At 33.5% G+C, this 23,460-nt stretch overlaps 1 protein-coding gene across 2 annotated transcripts in view; it reads right to left on the bottom strand.

The window, feature by feature from the left end:
- RANBP17 (RAN binding protein 17) overlaps positions 1-23,460 on the bottom strand; it is a 339,284-nt gene that overhangs the window by 266,521 nt on the left and 49,303 nt on the right. Inside the window, exons 3-7 of one of the 2 annotated variants that reach the window (XM_031953653.1) lie at positions 21,143-21,233; positions 20,730-20,849; positions 16,314-16,460; positions 15,924-16,096; positions 15,353-15,546 (exon numbers count right to left, since the gene is read on the bottom strand). In XM_031953653.1, coding sequence (XP_031809513.1) covers positions 15,353-15,546; positions 15,924-16,096; positions 16,314-16,460; positions 20,730-20,849; positions 21,143-21,233 — 725 coding nt within the window. The remainder of the gene's footprint in view (positions 1-15,352; positions 15,547-15,923; positions 16,097-16,313; positions 16,461-20,729; positions 20,850-21,142; positions 21,234-23,460) is intronic. The other variant, XM_031953652.1, reaches the window with a different exon arrangement.

Raw genomic sequence — 23,460 nt, 5'->3', positions numbered from 1 at the left:
CAGATAGCAAACTATAATAATGGGAGATCTCAACCTTGCACTCTCAGAACCAGATAAAGCAAACTACAAAATAAATAAGAAAGAAGTTAAAGAGGTAAATAGAACACTAGAAAAATTAGGTATGTTAGACCTTTGGAGAAAACTAAATGGAGACAGAAAGGAATACACTTTCTTCTCGGCAGTTCATGGAACCTCTACAAAAGTTGAACATATATTAGGACATATATGAGGACATAAAGACCTCAAATTCAAATGCAGAAAGGCAGAAATAGTAAATGCATCTCTTTCAGCTCATGATACAATAAAAATTACATTCAATAAAAAGCCAGGGGAAAACAGACCAAAAAGTAATTGGAAACTAAATAATCTCATCCTAAAGAATGAATGGGTGAAACAGCAAATCATAGACACAATTAATAATTTCACCCAAGAGAATGACAATAATGAGATGATATACCAAAATGTGTGGAATGCAGTCAAAGCAGTAATAAGGGGAAAATTTATATCTCTAAGGCTTATTTGCATAAAATAAAGAAAGAGAAAATGAATGAATTAGGCTTGCAACTAAAAAAGCTAGAAAAAGATCAAATTAAAAACCTCCAATCAAACACTAAACTTGAAATTCTAAAAATAAAAGGAGAGATTAATAAAATTGAAAGTTAAAAAAATTATTGAATAAATAAATAAAACTAGGAATTGGTTCTATGGAAAAAACAACAAAATAGATAAAGCCTTGGTAAATTTTATTAGAAAAAGTTAAGAGGAAAATCAAATTGTTAGTCTTAAAAATGAAAAGAGAGAACTTTCCACTAATGAAGAGGAATTTAGAGCAATAATTAGGAGTGACTTTGCCCAACTTTATGCCAATAAGTTTGATAACTTAAATGAAATGGATGAATACCTTCAAAAATATAGGTTGCCCAGATTAACAGAGAAAGAAGTAAATTGGTTAAATAGTCCCATTTTAGAAAAAGAAAAAAACAAGCTATTAACTAACACCTTAAGGAAAAAACCCCAGGACCAGATGGATTTACATGTGAATTCTACCAAACATTTAAAGAACAGTTAACTCCAATGCTATATAAATTATTTGAAAAAATAGGGAATGAAGGAGTCCTACCAAATTCCTTTTATGAAACAGACATGGTACTAATAACTAAACCAGCAAGGACAAAAACAGAGAAAGAAAATTATAGACCAATCTCCCTAATGAACATTGCTGCAAAAATCTTAAATAAAATATTATCAAAAAGATTACAGAAAATCATCCCCAGGATAATATACCATGACCAAGTAGGATTTATACCAGGAATGCAGGGCTGGTTCAGTAATAGGAAAACTATTAACATAATTGACTATATCAATAACCAAATTAACAAAAACCATATGATCATCTCAATAGATGCAGAAAAAACATTTGATAAAATCCAACATCCATTCCTATTAAAAACACTTGAGAGTATAGCAATAAATGGACTTTTCCTTAAAATAGTCAGTAGCATCTATTTAAAACCATCAGTAAGCATCATAGATAATGGGGATAAACTATAACCTTTCCCAGTAAGATCTGGAGTGAAGCAAGGTTGCCCACTATCACCATTATTATTCAATATTGTATTAGAAACACTAGCCTTGGCAATAAGAGTTGAGAAAGAGATTAAAGGAATTAGAGTAGGCAATAAGGAAACCAAATTATCACTCTTTGCAGATGATATGATGGTATACTTAGAGAACCCCAGAGATTCTACTAAAAAACTATTAGAAATAATCCACAACTTCAGCAAAGTTGCAGGATACAAAATAAATCTACATAAATCATCAGCATTTTTATACATCACTAACAAAATCCAACAGCAAGAGATACAAAGGGAAATTCCATTTAAAATAACTGTCAATAGTATAAAATATTTGGGAATCTATCTGCCAAGGGACAGTCAGGAGCTATATGAGCAAAACTACAAAACACTTTCCACACAAATAAAGTCAGATCTAAACAATTGGAAAAATATTAAGTGCTCTTGGATAGGTCAAGTGAATATAAGAAAGATGACAATACTACCTAAACTAATCTATTTATTTAATGCTATACCAATCAGACTCCCAAGAAACTATTTTAATAACCTAAAAAAAATAACAACAAAATTCATCTGGAAGAATAAAAGGTCAAGAATTTCAAGGGAACTAATGAAAAAAAAAAAAAAAACAACAAATGACAGTAGCCTAGCTATACCTGATCTAAAACTATATTAATAAAGCAGTGGTCACCAAAATCATTTGGTATTGGCTAAGAAAGACTAGTTGATCAGCAAAATAGGTTAGGTTCACAGGTCAAAATAGTCAATAACTATAGCAATTTAGTGTTTGACAAACCCAAAGATGCCAATTTTTGGATAAGAATTCACTATTTGACAAAAACTGCTGGGAAAATTGGAAATTAGTATGTCAGAAACCAAGCATTGATCCATACTTAACACCATACACCAAGATCTAGGCATGAAGAATGAGATTATAAATAAATTAAAAGAACATAGGATAGTTTACCTCTCAGACCTGTAAAGGAGGAAGGACTTTGTAACCAAAGAAGAACTAAAGATCATTATTGATCACAAAATAGAAAATGTTGATTATATCAAGTTAAAAAGCTTTTGTATAAACAAAACTAATGCAGACAAGATTAGAAGGGAAGCAACAAACTGGGAAAACATCTTTTACAGTCAAAGGTTCTGATAAAGGCCTCATTTCCAAAATATATAGAGAACTGACTCAAATTTATAAGAAAACAAGCCATTCTCCAATTGATAAATGGTCAAAGGATATGAACAGACAATTTTCAGATGGTGAAATTGAAACTATTTCTACCCATATGAAAAGGTGTTCCAAAACATTATTGATCAGAGAAATGCAAATTAAGACAATTCTGAGATACCATTACACACCTCTTAGATTGGTTAAGACAACAGGAACAAATGACGAATGTTGCAAGGGATATGGGAAAACTGGGACACTGATAATAAGTATTGTTGGTGGAGTTGTGAATGGATCCAACCATTCTGGAGAGCAATTTGGAACTATACTCAAAAATTTGTCAAACTGTGCATACCCTTTGATTCAGCAGTGTGTTTATATCCCAAAGAGATATTAAAGAAGGCAACGAGACCTGTATGTACAAAAATGTTTGTGGCAGCCCTTTTTGTAGTGACTAGAAACTGGAAACTGAATGGATGCCCATCAATTGGAGAATGGCTAAGTGTAGTATATGAATATTATGGAATATTATTGTTTTGTAAGAAATGACCAGCAGGATGAATACAGAGAGCCTTGAGAAACTTACATGAAGTGATGCTAAGTGAAATGAGCAGAACTAGGAGATCATTGTACACTTCCAACAACAATACAATATGAGGATACAATTCTGATGGAAGTAGCTATCTTTAGCAATGAGAGGATCCAAATCAGTTCCAATTGATCAATAATGAAGAGAATCGGCTACATCCAGTGAAAGAACGCTGGGAAATGAGTGTGGACCACAACATAGCATTTACATTCTTTCTGTTATTGTTTGCTTGCATTTTTCTTTTTCTTCCCAGGTTATTTTTACCTTCTTTCTAAATCTGATTTTTCTTGTGTAGCAAAACAACTGTATAAATATGTATACATATATTGTATTTAACATATACTTTAACATATTTAGCATGAAAAAAAAAGTAACTCTGCTCTTCCTTCCTTTCCCAATCCAATGTCTCTAATCTGGTCTCATTTTTCTTCTCTCACAGCTGTAACTATGTAATCAAGTAATTTAACTATAAACACTATTCTCTATTCTTGAATACCCTCATCTCTTTTCATATAATGTTTTAAACCACAATCTTGGATTTTCCTCCCCATCAGCCTTTTATAGTCAGCTAAAATGGCCTAATAGATAAGAGCATTGGACTTGAAGTCAGGAAACCTGAATCGAATTCTGAGTCACTTTATATCTCTCCTTATTTGCAAAATGGAAATTTAATAACAGTAATTACACAGGTAGCTTGAGAGATCAAATGAGATCATATATGTAAAGAGGATTTCAAATTTTAAAATGTTACATAAATATTAGTTATTATCACAACCTTCTACTCACATACTACTGAACACTAAACCTTACACAATAATGTTGGCCTAGTCCACCATATTCTTATGTTACCTAATTGAGTTTAGGTTCTTGTTGCTGCTTGGTACCTTACAACATTCCCATTCTCCTTTCCTTTTAGTGTCCTTCTTTACTAAGAAAATGGTCATCAGCCCTAAGTTCTCTCCTCTCCTTTTTTCTTATACCTAACAACTTCTCATTCTTTTTTCTTTTGTACTAAGCTATTGGAAAGATATGGCTCTTTACTTTACCTAGGTGAAACTCTCTATTTGTGTTTTTAATTTCATTTCTTTTCTCTTAGCTCTTATGATTGTGACTTTCAACCCCTCTAAACTTTCAGTTTCAATTTCTTTCCACCTCTGTCTTTTTCTTTCCTTACACATTATCTATTACTTCTGTGTGTGTGAGCACATGTCTACACACACACACACACACACACACACACACACACACACCTACACATAAACACTCTTCCTTCTCTCTCAGCCATCTTATAGCTCCCCTGGGTTCAATGAACAATTGTATGCAGAACACTATTCAAATCTCTATAACCTAAAATTTCTCCTCTGAGCTCTGCCTCCTGGAAGATGTTCTGAAAGCATATCAAATTCAACATGTTTGAAAAGAAACTTAATGTCTTCCAACCAAGATGGTTCTCTGAATGAAGGTAGCCTAGCCCGCAAATATCAAAAACAAACAAACAAAAAACGAATTTTACCAAATGAATAATTATTAAGAATTTCAAAGAGAAACTAGACAAAATGACTTTTTCCAAACCAGAACTGTATAGAACATGAACTAGATGTCTATGGGAAAGAAAGACACCAATAAAGATAAAATTAGTACAAGAAAACAAGCCAGTAGCCTCCAATTGGTGCCAGATATAGGTCATGTATAATGCTTGCTGATGATTTTAGATAGATAATGCTTATCATTTTAAGGAAAATTCCATTTATTCCTATGCTTTCTAGTGTTTGTAATAGGAATGAGTGTCTGGTTTTGTCAAATGCCTTTTCTGCATCTTTTGAAATTAACACATGATTTCTGTTAATGTGGTTATTGATATAGTCAATTATACTGATAATTTCCCTGACAATGAACCAGTCCTGCATTCCTAGTATAAATCCCACTTGGTCATGGTGTATTATCCTGGTGATAAGTTTTTGTAATATATTTGCTAATTTTTATTTAAGATTTTTGCATCAATGTTCATTAAGGAAATTAGTCTATAATTTTCTTTCTCTGTTTTGTCATAGTTATTAGGACCATATCTGTGTTATACAAAGAATTTTGTAGGCCTGCTTCTTCCCTTATTTTTTCAAATACTTTATATAGTATTGGAATTAGTTGTTCTTCAAATACTTGGTAGAATTCATTTGCAAATCCATCTGGCCCTAGAAATTTTTTTTCTTAGGGAGCTTGTTTTTCTTTTTTTCTAAAATGATACTATTTAACTATTTTATTTCTTCACTTGTTAATCTAGACAATCTACATTTTTTTTATATCTTCATTTACCTACATAAAGAGATTTATTGGCCTACAATTAAGCAAAATTATTCCTTTAATTTCCTCTTCATTGATAGTAAATTCACTGATTTCATTTTTTGATACTGGTAATCTGGTTGTCTTCTTTTCTTTTTCTAATTAAATTAGCCAAAAGTTCAATTATTTTGTTGATTTTTTCCATAAAGCCAACTCTTATTTTTTGTTTATTAGTTCAACAGTTTTCTTACTTTCAACTTCATTAATCTTTCCTTTGATTTTCAGAATTTCTAATTGGGGATTCTTAATTTGTTCTTTTTCTAGCTTTTAAATTGCATGCCCAATTTATTGATCTTCTGTTTCTATTTTATTTATGTAAGCATCTAAAGATGTAAAATTTTCCCTAAGAACTGCTTTGGCTGCATCTCATAACTTTCGGTATATTGTCTCATTATTGTCATTCTTTTGGATGAAATTATCAATTGTTTCTATTATTTGTTCTTTGGCCCACTTATTCTTTAGGATTAGATTATTTTGTTTCCAATTAATTTTTAACATATCTTTTTATGGTCCTTTATTACATGTAATTTTTATTGCATCATAATCTGAAAAGGACACATTAACTATTCCTGTCTTTCTGCACTCGATTGTAAGGTTTTTAATGCCCTAATATATGGTCGATTTTTGTGTATGTGCTGTGTACTGCTGAGAAAAAGGTATATTCCTTTCTATCTCCATTCAAATTTCTCCAAAGATTTACTATCCCTAACTTTTCTAAAATTCTATTTACCTCCTTAACTACTTTCTTATTAGACTTATTTAGTTCTGATAGAGAGAGGTTGAGATCCCTCATTAGTAAAGTTTTTTTTTCGCAATTCACTTAACTTCTCTTGGAATTTGGGTGCTATACTACTTGATACATATATATTTAAAGTTGATATTACTTCATTATCTATGGTACCCTTCAGCAAGATGTAGTTTTCTTCTTTATCTCTTTTTTAACAAGATCTATTTTTATTTTTCTTGATCTGAGATCAAAATTGCTACCCCTACTTTTTTTTACTTCAGCTGAGGCATAAAAGATTTTGCCCCAGCCTTTTACCTTTACTCTTTCTGTATCTTTCTGCTTCAAATGTGTATCTTATAAACAATATATTGTAAAATTTTGCTTTTTAACCCACTCTGCTATCTGCTTCCATTTTATGGGGAAGTTCATCCCATTCACATTCACAGTTAAGATGATTAACTCTTCATTTCCCACCATCCTATCATTTCCAAGTTATACTTTTCTGACTCTTTTTAGCCTTTCCCTCCTCACCAATATTGTGCTTCTGACCATCATCTACTTCAATCTGCTCTCCCTTCTATTAGTCTTTCCTTTGCCCTTTCCCTATTTACTTCCTTGTACAGTAAAACAAGTTTCTATACCAAATTATATATTTATCTTATTTCCTCTTTAAGCCAAATGTGATAAAAATCAAGGTTCAAACAATGCTTATCCCTCTCCCTTCTTTCTTGTAACTGAAATAGGTCTCTTGTGCCTCTTCATGTGATGTGATTTACCCATTTAAGTCCCCTTTTCTTAGTACAATCCCTTTTCCATCCAGTTTCTTTTTTATATCATCACACTGAAGTACTTATACTGACACCTGTTATGGGCCAGAACTCTGAAACAAGGATTCTTACAAGGTGTTAAAAGTCAGTGGAATTGATAAAGACAATGGTTATCCAGTTTAGAATGGTGTTCAGTACATGTAGTTAGTACTTAACATAGTTCTACAAGATTCAAACCTATGATAATGTAATTATAAGAGAGCATATAAACTGGGAGCCTCAGCCAGAGTCAGAGACAGAGTACCCGGAGTCAAGGACAGACAGATTCATTCCATCCTCATCAGCCTCATGGTGGCTGGCTTGGCCTCTTGCACTTCTCTCACTGAGACCAAGGCCTGTCAAAGCCAGCGACAGACTCAGAAGGGCTCGGAAAGTGACCCAGAAGGGCCCAGAAAGTGACTCAGAAGGGCCAGACACAGACTCGGAAGAGACCCAGAGCCAGATTCATTCACTCCATCTCACACCACTGTGGTGGCAGGCCTGTCCTACTCAGCTTCTCCACTGAAACCAAGACTCTGGAAGCCTCTGAGAAAATTAGCCTGAGCCCCAGGTAAGGAAACTAGATTGTGAAGGAGATAATAAAGAATTTGGATTTTAACACCTGGCTATTCTTATGGTGATTACTAAGCTGAAAGGAAGGCTGCTCCAAAGAACTCCAAACCCTCTAAGTATACCCCTTTTAATTGCCTTAACAAAGATACAGTTTTTAAGAGTTACATATATCATCTTCCTATGTAGGGATGTAAACATTTTAATCTTTAAAAAACATATTTATTCTTCCATTTACCTTTTTATGCTTCTCTTGAATCTTATATTTAGAGACAAATTTTCTGTTCAGCTCTGGTCTATTCATCAGAAATGGTTGAAAATCCCCTATTTAATTGAATGTCCATCTTTTCTCCTGAAAGATAATGCTTAATTTTGTTGGGTAGTTGATTTTTGGACACAGTCCAAATTCCTTTGCCTCCCAATATATCATATTCCAGAGTCTTTGATCCTTTAAAGTAGAAGTGGTAAACCTGGGTAATCCTGGTTGTGGTTTCTCAGGATTTGAATTGTTTCTTTCTGGCTGCTTTCAGGATTTTCTCCCTGATCTGATAATTTTGGAATTTAGCTACAATATTTCCTGAAGTTTTCATTTTGGGGTCTCTTTCAGGAGGTGATCAGTAGATTCTTTCAATGACAATTTTCCCCTCTGGTTCTAGGATATCAGGGCAGTCTTCCGTCATGATTTCTTGAAAGATGTTGTCCAGACTCTTTCATCATGGCTTTCAGGTAATTCTTAGATTGTCTCTCCTGGATCTATTTTCTAGGTCAGTTGTTTTTCCAATGAGGTATTTTATATTTTCTTCCATTTTTTGGATTTTGTTTCACTGATTCTTGATGTCTCATTGAGTCATTTACTTCCATTTATCTATTCACTAATTTTTAATGAATTATTTTTTTCAGTTAGCTTTTTTTTTTTTAACCTCTTATTGCATTTGACCAATTGTACTTTTAAAGGAATTGTTTTTGTTCAGTGGATTCTTTTTCCATTTCAGAAATGGGGGCAATAGGAGCTTTTTATTTCTATTTTTTAAGGAATTGTTTTATTTTTTCGTTTCACCAAATTTATTTTTTAAGGAGATTTCTTCAGTCAAGTTGTTGGCTTTTTTCTTCAAGGTATCATAACTCTCTGTATAGCTCTCATTTCTTTTCCCCATTTTTCTTTGTTCTCTCTTTTAAAATCTTTTTTTGAACTATTCCAAGAGAGCCTTTTGAGTTGGAGACCAGTTCATATCCTTCTCTGAGGCTTCACCTGAAGATATTTTGCCTTTGCTGTCCTCTTCTGGGATTGTATTCTGATTTTCATATCTCCAAAGTACCTTTCTATGGTCCAAGCTCTTTTTGCTTTTTTTGGTCATTTTAAAAAGTTGGGGTCTGTTCCTAGGGCCGAGGAAAGATTGTCCTGAGCTTCCTTTTCAGGGAAACAGGAGCTTTTCACTGACAGCACTGGGGCTGGTGGTGCTACAAGCTTCCCTATTGCACTTCCCTATTGACTGGCCAAGTGTCACTTTTATGCTGGGGTTCAGGAACTCATATTTTGCCTTTCATAATTGTATTGATGGTCTCACAGCTGGTCTACTTATTCATTGATCTTTTCAATCAGGACAGAGTAGCCAATGCTACTGTATTTTGACTCAAAGCTTCCTATTAGATTCCCCTCACTGGGTATCCTCCATACCACACCTATATTGGGCTACATTTCTCCTGCCCAATTCAGACAGATCTTTCCTTAAGTCCTTCCAAAATATCTCAAGCTGAAAAAAACACTCTGAATATCTGTGTTCTGCCACTCAAAAATCCATTCAGAGGGCTGATCTAATGTTGGTTCTGAGGAAAGCTGGGGAAAAACACAGACAATGTCTTCTCTCCACCAAGTTGGCTCCAACCAAAAAGTCAGATTTTTTTTTTTTTTAATGGGACTAAATAGTGAATTACAAAAAAAAAACATACATGAACACAGGCCAGATATATTAGAGCCAGAGGGCAAAGTAAAAATGAAATGAAAGCACAGCACATCTTCTGAAAGAGAATCTCAAAAGTCTCAGGAATGGCATAACCAAAAATCTAAAGCTCCATTATTCAGGAAAAAATTTTGTTAAGTATCCAGGAAAGAGTTCAAATACCAAGGAAATGAACCAAAATATCTCAAAAACCAAAATATATAAGCTTAAAACCAAGTGTTGCTGATACTGCAAAATTGAATATAATCCTACAGGAAGGAAAATAGACCTTTAATGGAATAGGAGACTTTGAAACATCTCTGAAGAAAAGACTAGAGCTAAACAGGAACTCTGACATGTAAAAACAAGGGTCTAAGAAAAATTCAGAGAAAAATTTGAGCAACTGAGGGGACTAGATAATGAAGCAGTAATATGCTAATGGAAAAAAGAACTAAGTATCCCTTCAAATCTTAATGTCTTCAAAACATATTGAGGAAATTAAAAAAAGAAAAAAGGATCTGAGGGATGGATCAGTTCTCGGTGTGAAGAGGGAAAAGAAAAGAAATAAATAGTACAGAAAGGAGGAAGGGAATGAAATTTCTTGCTTTTCACAACTAGACCATGTTGAAGAGAAGTAGCCAAAAATAGAGGGAAGGTTGTATTTGGAACGTACAAAGGAGGACTGAACACAAACCTACAGACACAAAACCAATTTGGTATAGAAATTAAATTCAATAGGGAAACAAAAAGAGATTAGGTTGTTTAAGAGGCAGGATAATACTGGGGAGGAAATATTCACAAGCAACTCAATCCTCCTGAAAGTAGAGCAATTAAATGTAAGTGGAAAAAAAAAAAAAGAAAAAAACAAATTAGAATGGGAGGAGGGGGTGACTATCAATTAGGTATCATGACTGAACAAATAGTGGAATATGATTGTGTTGTGAGAAGACCATTTCAAAAAATCATGTGTCATATGAACTGATACAGAGTAAAAGAAGCAAAACAATCCATAGGATAACAACATTGTTGTAAAGGGCCGGAGTTCTGGAGAAGTATACTCGAAAGAAGTATTCTTGAAACAAGGTGTTAACTCAGTGGAATTGATGAGATAATGGTTCTCTAAATTCACATATAATCAGTACGCTGTAATGCTATAATTACAAGATATATAAGGGCTAAGAAGGACTGGAAGAGAGACATTCTATCTTTGATCAGCTTCAGGGTGGCTCTCCAGCTTTGGGCACTATGGAGGGGACTGATTTAGACTGGGAGACTAAAGGAGACAATAAAAACTTTGGAATATATTCTTGTCCATTCTTGTGGTGCCTATCCTGCTGAGACCAAGACCCTTATGGAGGACCTCCAGAAAGCTAGCCCGAACATTGCACATAGTAAAGGAAATTGACACTTTAAGACAAGAATTCTGATGGAAATAATGGCCAACAATATTTCTAAAAGACCTATAATGAAACAGGCTACCCATCTCCTGAGGAAAAGGTGATAGATTCAAGGTGTGGGAGGAGACATACACTTTTGGATATAGTCATTGTGTGAATTATTTCATTTGATTGTGTTTATTCATTAACAAGAGTTTCTTTTCCCTGTCCCCCACTTCTCTCTTTTTAATTACGGAAGTTGGGGGAAGAGGGATATCAATGGTGATGTTAAAATAATGTCAATGAAACATTTTTTTTAAGAAGCACAATAGAAGGGCAGGTTTGTGGTGCAGTACATAGACCACTGGCCCTATAACTAAAATTCCCTGGCAAAACCAAAATAAATAAACAAACAAAAAAGAAAATGGAAGGAAGTTCAGAAAAAAGCACTGGCGAAAAGTACATGTATAACTTATATCAGATTGTTTCCTATCTTGGGAAGGAGGGAGGGAAGGGAGAAAAAATTTGGAATTCAAAATCTTACAAAAATGAATATTGAAAGCAATATGCAGAATGCATTACATACTATTTTTTAAAAAACAAGTAGGAAGAAATGGAGAGTCATAATTTCATATACAAGCTTCTTGTGTTCTTTGTGTGAAGTGCTTTTCTGTTTAACTTGAAAATAAATTTTTTTTAAATGTAAAAAAGGAAACTCGTTATTTTCCCTTTTAAACTCGCTTCCTCTAAACTACCTTATTTTTGCTATGGACACTATCATCATAAGTAATTCAGTTTCAAAACTCTGATGTCATCTTTCACTTTTCCTTTTCCCTTACCCTATAACCAATAAGTTGTCATTTTTTATCAATTGTATTACAGGCTGACAACAACTTTTGTATCCATTCCCTTTTCTCTACTCATTTGACCAAATCCTATTTCAGGTCATCATCTCTCATTTATTATTGCAACAGCTTCTTAATTTGTCTTCTTGATTCAAGCATTTCTTCTCTCCAGTCCCTTCTCCACATAGCTGCCAACATAATTCTCTTAAAGCGAAGGTCTTTTTGGAGGGGCAGAGTGATATAGTGGTTAGGGTGATGGATTTGGAATCAGGTCTGACTTGAACACTTAGCAACTAATTGACCATTTAACCTCTCTGCGCTCAGTTTTATCACCAGTAAAATGGAGATGATAATAATACCTAACATATAAATCATAATTTATGAGGCTCAGATGAGAAAACTTAAGCACTTTGCAAACTTAAGTGCTATGTAAATATAAGATATGACTTAAGTGTTACATAAATATCAGGTATTATTCTACTCACCTAATCAAGAATCTTCAGTGGCTCCCTACTGCCTCTAGGATAAAATACAAACTCCTCAGTCTGGAATTTAAACTCTTTCAAATGTTGTTCCAGCCTACTTTAACATACTTTTCATCTTAATTCCTTTCATTCCTGGAATGCATTCCAGGCAAATTAGTCTATTTGCTATCCTACAAATTCTCTATTCTATCTCCTATCTCCATTCTTCTGATTAGGTGGTACCTAGAATGCACTCCCACTTCTCAAAATACTGTGCTTCCTTCAGGGTTTAGCTCAAATGACATATCTTTATGGGAAACCTCTCTGGATTTCCCTAATTATAAGTGCTTTGTCTTTCTTCAAGTGATTTCTCTACTTATCTTTGTATGTGTGATATCCTCCCATTAGAAAGGAAGTTCCTTGAAAGTAAGGATTGTTTTTTATTTTTGTCTTACCATCTCCAGTTACAAAGCAAAGATCTAGATAATGCACTTGGAGTTTATGATACAATGGAATGTAAAGTGGCTAGACCTTCAAGGTTTCAATTCTCCCAATCCTAATGGCAAAGAAGGGGGATATAGCCATAATAATTTTATTCAGAGCATGCTAATTCAGAGCACAACATTAGGAAGTTGGAAGATATTCTTTAATTAACCCAGGAGTGAAGAAAATTGAGGAAAATTATGCACCATTTTAAGACTGCATATGTACACTAGGCCTAGTCTATTTTCATTGTGAAATTAGTATTTTATCACAGGTGCATAAGAACCAGGAAAGATATCATGAAAGATTGCCAGGATATCACAAAACTAAACAGTGAAATATTATTAGAAAATCATAGTAAAGTGAATTGTATAAACTTAGAAAGACCTAACTTACTGTCATTTAAAATATGGGAATTAGAAAAAGTAAAAATAAATTTCATATTTAATGACAAAAAAAATTGAACTACAACTGTGTAGATGAAACAAATGGGAAAAGTCCAATGTTGTGGAGAGAGCCCAACTTGCTAAGTTTAGTTCTAGACCTGTAATTAACTTATTTGAGGAAATCATTAGAAGCCCTTGAGCATTAGTTTCCTCATTAACAAAATGAATACAATAAGCTTATTGCATTCATTACTATTGGTATAGTCTAGTCCACTACCCTCAAAGATTATTCCAAACTTTACTTCAGCCTCCAACATTTTCACATACATTTCAGCAAAATCCATTTCTACAGAGGTCATCTTCTGTTAACCCCGTCTTTTCCTCTATCCCATGCCTCAAATTCTCTCTCCATATGCACCTTTTTCTTCACATTGGTAGCTAAGGGAAAAGGTGACTTTTCTTTTCAATAAGAGCTTTTCCCTCTTCTTAATTCTATGTCTATCTCTTCCAAGAGTTGGCCTTGTTAAGCATTCCCCTTTTTTCTCTCAATCTTCCCTACAGACTCTGTTCCTATAGTTAAAAAAATGAACCACACTATGGTGGTTCATCTCTTCATTAATTCTCTGTGTTCATTTCCTTCAAATTGACTTTCTATCTCACTATTTGAATGAAATGAAACACTGAATCTGAGTTGGAAGAGATCTCGGGAGGGCAGAACCAAAAGTTTTTGAAATCTATCCCAGCTCTAGTCAGGTTACTGCTGTCTAGATCCCACCAAAGTTTCTCCTTTGTAACAATCAGTTCCTCCCCTCTCACCCCACCCCCCCACATGCCGTCCAAAGGACATGGATACGCACACATCTAAGAACAAGCAAGGAGATGACAATTACAATCCTACTAAGATGGGAGACCACCAACCTTTACCAATTAATAGGCATTGAGAGCCCTGAGTCCTGCAGGTCCTCAGGCACAGTCATATGCCCTAATGTCAGGATACCCTATGATTTGTCATCCACATTACTGATATACTTTAAGAACCATCTAGTTTTCCTTTCACCCAGCATCTGAGTTCTCCTAGAGATGTTGCAAGTCTGAATTACAATCTGAGCCCTTTTTGATCTGTTTATATTTCCCAGGATTAGCACAGTGCCTAGCTTCATTCCATTCTATCTCATGATCACTGGTCCAATCAGTATCTGAAAATGAATTCCTTCTTTATCATATTCAACAAGAAATCATTAAGCCTTTCCTTGAAGATATCTAGAAAGAGATAATTTAATCATTTCCTGAGTAAGTATTTTGCGGTAGTTTTAATTGTAAGGAAGATTTTTTTGATATCAAAGCTAAATTTTCCTCTTAGAAGCTTTGCAGTGCAGCTAAGAAGCAAGGAGAAGACTTCTGCCATGTGACAGAATTTCAAAAGCATGAAGATAGTTATCATGCTCCCTCTAAGTCTTTTACATCTTAAACAGCCCTATTTCCTTCAACCACACATCATATGTTATGAACCTGAGATGCTTCATGATCACGGCTGCATTCTCCTGAACCCTTTATTTTATCAACATCCTTCTTAAAATGTGCTTTCACTTCACAATGATTCCTTAATTGTTAAATCCAATGGACATTTCTCAATATTTATCAAATGAAACCAAATTGGATAATGGATATCAAAATGTTTTGAAAAATATGTAAAATTAAAAGTGCAAGATGTCATCCTTATAAGGATAAAGGAAAAAAGAACTGAGATGGGAAATAAGGGAATGCATACAAACTAATATCATCCATTTCTCTCAGAATTCACTCAAACCAATGACAAAGAATGAAATAAATAGGAGAATCATTCCTAAATTAGAACCAAGGACCCTTCATTATAAATGGATATGGATGGACTTACTATACTAGTTGTTCCATGTAGAATCATTGAAAATTAGTTATTTTAAGATAGGGCTCATCAGAATAGTAGAGAGCTTAATATCATTTGATTAAGTGACTCAGGATAACTAATACATATGAAAGTAGTATATGAAGCTTTACAAACAATTTAAGTAGTTGAAATTAATCTAAGAATCAAATTAGATGATACTGACCTTCTTGAACTGATATATCTACGGATCTTCTGGCAGATGACTGTATCAGTTTTTGATAATTCTGTGCATTTTGGTCAAATAACTGTATAAGAAGAGCACATGTCTTTTCATATTCACATCTGCTGACAGTACACAATTGTTCTAGCTGCTGAAATACAGTAGCTGAATCATCCAGTGGATCTTCCAAACCATCTCTGGAAATGGACCAAAAGAAGTTAACCAAATACGTTAAATCACTTTTTACATATATAAACAATAATAATAGTTAACATCTATACAGTGTTTATTATATCCCAGGCACAGTGCTTAAATATTTTATGATTATAGTCTCATTTGATCCTCACAGCAACCTTGGGAATTAGGTGCCATTATAACCCCCATTTTACAGATGAGGAAGCTGAAGCAAACAGATGTTAAATGACTTGCCTTGGAGCACATAGCAAGTAAAGCGTCTGAAACTAAACTGTCTGAAACTAAATCTGAACTCAAAATTTTCTGATTCCAAGCTTAGTACTCTACCCACTGCTTATCAAAGGTAGGCATGAAGTAAAAACATTTAATTTTTTAATACCTGATGACTATGGCGACAGATTCCAATCGAGAAGTAATATATGCCTTTGTGATTTCAGGTGCATATGTATCTAAGAGATGAGGTTCAGTTGATTTCACAAAAGGTACAGATGCTACCATTCTCTGCCACAGAGTTAACAAATAATGAACACTGTTGGGTGCAAATTCCCAATGCTATGAAAAAACAAACAAATAAACCAAAATTCATTTTATTTATGCTCTATCCCATGATAAGAACGAAAATATTCAAAATTACACTAATTAGTCAGGTGCATCTTTTTGGTGTGGATAAAATCAATATTCCCACCAATATACAGCATAAATTTAAATCCTCAGATTACTTTTTAAAATTTTGAATCAAATAACATTGGCATATTAAATTATCCCTTACCTGGAGGCTAGTAATTGTAAAATTAGCAATCAATCTGATAACTTCTGGATATTCCTTCACCATTATTAATTCTCCCAACTGGTAATTAGTCTTTAAACGAGCCAAAAATCGACAGAATTCATGGTAATTTCCCGGTTCTGCCAAACACTAAATCATGAAACACACAAAAAAGTACATTGTATAACTATATAATTAATAAAATATCTGGTAGAAAAGTAGAGAGGGAACTTGGAGTGAAGAAGACCTGACTGCCATATTATTGGCTGGGGAGAGGGCTGTAGGAAAGTCCCTTTACTTCTCAATGCCTGAAGTTACTCTTTAATGCCTTGAATTGCAGAATAGGACTGTTTCCTAATTCAGAAGTCTAAAAAAGTAACACATTTTAAATATGAAAATCCATTTAACCCTAGATAGCTAATGAGTATCTAAAGCTGTATTTGAAATTAAATTTTGCCAACTCTAGGTCCAGTCCTCTATCCATGGAGTCACCTAACTACTTCTCTTTAAGAATAATACAAAGTTATCAAATACAATGCTTGGCATAAAGTAAGTACTGAATAAATGTTCTTTGCCTCTGATTGTGACTTACATTACTAAAAATTGCTAAATACTTCATAGTAAAATTACATGATTTTGACAAAATTTTTAAGTTTCATCATGATGAGAAAAACAAGCACATATTTCTCTATATGTGAATTTGTGACTGGTAATATAAACTCAAGTAACTACTACCATTTTATAATAATTTCTTTCTGTCCAAAATTATACCCAAAACACTGGTTATATAATCACTAAGAGATTTCATCAGTATTTACAACTCCAGAATGCAATGTAACCTTTAAGAGTATTTTAATAACAAATAATTTTTAAACAAAAACATCACAAGTGAAAATGAAACCTGTAAGAATACCACACCATTCACCCACAGTATGCTCTTTTCTCCTGGCACTAAAAATGGCAATAGAAACTCTTCAATGAATTCAGGGAATTACAGTCTGAACACAACAAAACTGTATCTGTCCACAAGAGGGCAAAGGGGATCTCTTTTCAAATGTAAAATGCCACTTTTTCAAATATTAACATTACAACTGAGGCTGTGGTTTCTCTCTCAACATGAAGAGCTAGATAAGATGGCTATTAAGTTATATGAATCACTGTAATCATATTAGTATGGAAATTCATTATGACGTAAAAGGAAGATGCAAAAACAGACTGTCAATCATTATTTATTATACAATTAATAAAACTCAAATGATTTGAAAAATGAGGGGAATAGGAATGTGTATTGGGAAAATGCTTGATTTTTTTAAATAACTGTTTTAAGAGTACATTAAGAAAATAAATACATTTTAACAAATACACAGTTAGTGATTTATTTTCAGATGCAACTACCTTTACCTAACTTCATATTCCCTTTCTTGCTTATATATAGATAAGTAATTTATGAGAAAAATTTCCATTCTAATTTAAAAGCTCAGGGATGTCACAGTATCTTTCTTTTAGTCTAAAAGTAATGAAAAGATAGTCAAATTAGAGTTTAATTGTATATGGATCAGTGTTTGAAGTTTATTACTCATATTTTCATATAAAAAATTTATGAACATATATGGAAGGAGGAAGAGGAACAGAACACATAACTACCCTATACATTGCACCTAATAATCTTCAAGTGATTTCCTCTTCTTAGATTCTAACTGACCTAAAGGTTCCCAATAAGTTAATTTACAACTGACTAAGTCAATCATAAAGGTAAACCTAATGTTGATCATGGACCAATAGCTGACATATATTTTCTCTTCCCAAAAAAGAGAATCAATCAGCAGCCCTTACTCTTTCCCCATTCATCCATGCCATGCTGCTCAGAACTTTTCCCACCAATAAACTCAGGCCCAAATCCCTCAAAATCTCTAATTGTGGGTTGGCTGAATAATCTTCACACTTTAAGTAGCTCTCCCTCACCAAAAGATTAAAAGGCATGTGCTTTAACCCATTCTTTACATTCAATTAGTCAACAAGCATTTATTAAGGCCTTATGATAATAAATGAGGCACTGTATTAAGAAATGGGAATACAAAGACATGAAACGGTCTCTTGGCTCAATATACTCACATTTTAATGGATGAGATGATATATAAATGTCTAGGTATATAAATATATTCCAAATGTGAAGATAATTTGAGGAAGGAGGAATTAGTAGCTTAAAGGTAGAAGGGGTTGGGATGGAGGTAAAGACTAAGAAATGACTCCCAATATAATAAGAAATTTGCTCTGAGTGCTGAAAAAAGGGAAAGAAAAACATATATAAAAGGTGAGGAAACAAAAAATTTCAGACAAGGGGAACAGTTAGTGCAAAGGTATGAAGATGGAGCATCACATACAAGAAACTGGTACAAGATTGGAAAGGGGTTGGATTTAAAAGAGTTTTAAATGTTAAACAAGTGACTTTTTAGCTGATTTTGCAAGTAATAGGGAGTCATTCCAATTTACTGACTGAAGTGTCACACGGTCAAACTCATGCTTTAGAAAAATCACATTGGCTATGTTTGAAGGATGGACTAGAGTGGAGAGAGACTCAAGAAAGATATACCAAAAAGATTACTGCAGCAGAACAGGTGAGAGATGAGGGGGCCTGAATGGGAACTTTAGGTTGCATAGAGAGAAAGACATGTGAGAGACAATGTACAAGTAGAACTGATTAGATTTGACAATGGATTTGAAATGTGGCTATGTGGGGTGAATGAGAATTTAAAGACAAGGATTATATCAGGGTTGTGGGCCTGAGTGACTGCTGATGCCCTTAACAGCAACTGGAAAATGTGATAGAAAGTTTGAAAATAAAACTAAAGAGGTTTATTCTGTACGTGTTGAGTCTGAGATGTCTACACATGCAGTTCAAGATAATAAAGGAACAGTAAAAGATGTGTGACTACAGTTCAGCAGATATATATATATACATATCTATACATATGCATAGATATGTATAGATATATATGATATATATTTTAATTCATCTGCATAGAAATGATAATCAAATAAAGAGAGGGCAATTAATTGATGAATGATTTTAAAGTGAAAACAGAAAAGCAAAGAGAGTCTTGGAGGACATCCACACTGGCCGCTGGGACAAGGCATGGCATGGAAAGGAAAATGTATTTACATTTAATTCTCTCCTACTCCTAAGTCACTGCTAATGACATACTTACAGACTAGAGAAACCTGTCCACTCTCTCTATTCCATCCTGTGTTTCTTTGCCTGCTTTAACATCTTGCCAAGATGAATTTTCTTCATGAAAACTTTTCAAACTATCCTCATTACCAGAGGCAGCCTTGTATAAGAGTTGTCCAAAAAGAGTGAGTTGTCAGGCACTGAAGATACTCAAGCCAGGGATACTTTTCAGAGATGTTTCAAATTTGCATACAGGTTAAATTAGATAATATCTGAAGTTTTTCCAATTCTGTCTCTATGATTTGACCTCACAGGATTGATGTGAGGACTGAAAGAGGGACTGAAAGAGATAATGTAGGTAGATATACTTTGCAAACTATTAAGTGCTTCAGAAATTTAGAGTGATATTAATACTATGTTGTGCACAGTTTGGAATAACAAAGGAAGAAGGCCTATGCCCTCCTTTATGTACCTTACTATATAATTATAGCAAGAAACAGAATAGGTTAGTAAACATATATGCATAAATACAAGTGACAAATATGCACAAAAGTAAACTAATTTACTCTGAGCTGGTAGGGCATGTGTTACTATTTTAATTTTATAGGTAAGAACCAAAATTAAGGGAAGTTAAGAAACTTGACAAAGATTATATAGTTAGGATATGCAGGAGTCAAGAGGGGAATACTATTCTCTTTACTCCAAGTCTGGCGTTCTCAACATATAGAGGCTGTTCCTTCTGAAGCAATCTTTAATACCAATTAATTTGAACTTAAGATAATAGTTGACAATTATATGCTGCATTAAAGTTTGTGAAGTTCTTTAAAGACATAATCTTATTTGAGTCTCATAACAACCATATTATAGATATTATCTCATTTTACAGATGAAAAAACTAAGGCTCAGCAATTAAGTGACTTTTCCATGAATACAAAATTACTACATATCAGAGGCAGGATATAACCCCAGGTGTTCCTAACTCTAAGTCAGTTTGCTTTATAATAGGGCCTTAAAAAAACTATTTGCCCCTATTTCTGTTAAAACTCATGTTTTGGAAATAGCACTGGGATTCTATGGGATGAAACATAACAGCAGTGATTTTCTAGAGTTTCTTTAGATGCCAAAGGGCTAGAAGGGCTTGGTGGGGATTTCTTCCTTTTGAGCTCTTCCTTGACTCATACCAGTGAAATCACAGGAAGGGATGGGGGATTTTTTTTTTAAATCTATGTAACAATTTATTGTATAAATACCTGAGGGTTTTCAAGTATCCTTTTCACTCCTTTAACTAAATCACCAAGATATCTGGCACGTTCTGGACTGCTAAATAATGATCTCCTTGCAGAAGCAAACTGAACCAAACAAGAAAGTGCCTATAAAAGAAACCAAGAGTATCTTGAATCATTAAAACAACAACAACAATAACTCTAACCATATATCATGATGTTTAAGTACCCATTACATTATACAGAATATTATTTCATTTGTGTTAATGGTAAGTATTACAACCAAACAATCACAAATATAACTGCAAGTCCTAATCAGAAGCAAGAATTGAATATTATACTTGAGACCAGAAGGAACAGAAGGAAACCTTGATAAGTTTAATTTAAAAAAAAAAAAAGACCAAGACACCTATATGAAATAATGTATGGACAACACCTACCAAAAATTGACTTATTTTAGACTGAAGACCTGAAACATCACTGAATTTCTTCCTCTCAGTACAAGTTTCTATTGTAGAATTAGCTCTTCTGCTGTAATTTCAAATCTAAAGTCATTTTTGAAATAATAGATGGAGTAAATTCAGAGTATCAAATTACAGAAAAATCCAAACAATATCACAAACAATAATTAACATGGCAAAGAATATTCTGAGCAAATACCAAAAGTATGTAGGGTTGAAAGGACTTGGTCAAAGACTAGTAGTCATGAATGACTAAATCTGTTCACACAATGGCCTGCTCTGGCTCTTCATGGGTTCTCTGAACTTTAGCCCCATAGTTAAAACATTCAAGGAAAGAACATCTACCAACTTCAGAGATGATAAGCTCTAATTGTGCAAAGTAAGCATTAAAATTTTAGGAGACAGGTAGCTATGGTATTATTTTAAACTTTTCATACATATGAGGCATAACATTGTACACTTCTTGGTTTTCAATGCCTTATATTTGATATCACATAAGCATCACAAAAATAGACATACTATGCATTGAATAATTCTGATTATCTTTTAACCATTTCCTTTTCTTGAAGTACTCATAAATATGTTCATTTAAAGGAAATTAATAATAATGCTTCATTTATTTCCAGAAAGAAGGTATATGATACCTATTCCTAGAATACCAAAGATCTCAGTAAATTAATTTAAGATGAGAAGAAGGCAGTTAGGAAGCAAAACTAGATACCTATTCTGGAAGAAGGACCATTTTTCATATACCAAAGGATTATGCAACCATCTCTCTCCTTGTAAATCTTTTTCTTTTAATTGGTATTTCTAACTATCACACTACAAGAAAAGCAAAGTCCAAAAGTCTCATTCACTTATTTTAATTATTTATGAAAGTATTAACTATGCTTTTTAAAAAAATCTCCCTGTTGATGATTTCAGAAAGGCCTGGAGAGACTTACACGAACTGATGCTGAGTGAAATGAGCAGGACCAGGAGATCATTATATACTTCAACAACAATACTATATGATGACCAGTTCTGATGGACCTGGCCATCCTCAGCAATGAGATCAACCAAATCATTTCCAATGGAGAAGTAATGAACTGAACCAGCTACGCCCAGAGAAAGAACTCTGGGTGATGACTAAAAACCATTACATTGAATTCCCAATCCCTATATTTATGCCCACCTGCATTTTTGATTTCCTTCACAAGCTAATTGTACAATATTTCAGAGTCTGATTCTTTTTGTACAGCAAAATAACGGTTTGGTCATGTAAAAAAAAAATCTCCCTGTTGAGTTTCTACTGTTAAAAAAAAAAATCAAGTTGTACAAAAACTTTAAATGTAGAAGATAGCCTCCCTGTTAGCAATTGGTTTCTTCCATGTTCCTGATCTCCAATTGTGTTAATTATCTCTTTGTATGAGTTGAGGAATATCACTGTTTTCTTGCTGATGATCACATTGTTGCCAAATCATCTTGCCAGGATTTTTTTGTTGCCAAGTCTCTTTATCTGGGTTCTTAACCCTTGGTTCCTGACCACCTATACTTCAGATAGTATCTGACTCTTCTAACCTTTGTGACCTGGCTCTGACTTTCAATATTCTTACTCCAAATTATTCCTAATAATTTGCATCCCTTTCCCACAAGTTTACAATGCTATAACTAACTCTAACAAACATGGATAAATAAATGTTTGAATTTTTACAAATGCATTTAATTTGACACAGTAGGAAACTTTGGTCCTAATAACAGTAATCAAGGCATAAGATGTTACTTCTGTAAATAACTAACCTTGAAAACAAAAGTATAAACATATAGAACAATTAAACTGTCAACAGTTCCAGTTTTCATCTCTAAGGCTCTTTGAAATTCAGACATTCTGTCATTTTATTCTTAGAACAATAATTAAATCCATAGTAGTCACATGCACTATTTCTATAAACTACAATTCTCTAAATAAATATGCATATGTGTCATATGCACATTTATAACATAAATATATTTTAATATTCAGCTCTTTATGTACATAACAGTTTCTAAATATTGCTATTTGTCTAGCCCATGCTTTAAACTCTAATCAACAAATGTCTATAGTTTTCAAAGACCAATAATCTCTAAAAGATTATTTAGTGAGAATGGCTTGATTAATTATTATAAATGATCAAATAACAATATGAGGGAAAGTGGATAATCAGAACAAATTTTAAAAGGAAGTACTTTCACTGGAAATCAGTTAAATAATCAATTGAAACATGCTATAGGAGATTAAGTGCTACTTGTCAGTAGGACACTTTAATAAAGAGAAAAAA

This window comes from Sarcophilus harrisii, chromosome 2 (genome assembly GCF_902635505.1).
Source record: "Sarcophilus harrisii chromosome 2, mSarHar1.11, whole genome shotgun sequence".
NCBI classification, from domain to species: Eukaryota; Metazoa; Chordata; class Mammalia; order Dasyuromorphia; family Dasyuridae; genus Sarcophilus; species Sarcophilus harrisii.
The sequence above is the reverse complement of the archived record's forward strand: the minus strand, read 5'-3'. Positions and strand labels throughout refer to the sequence as shown.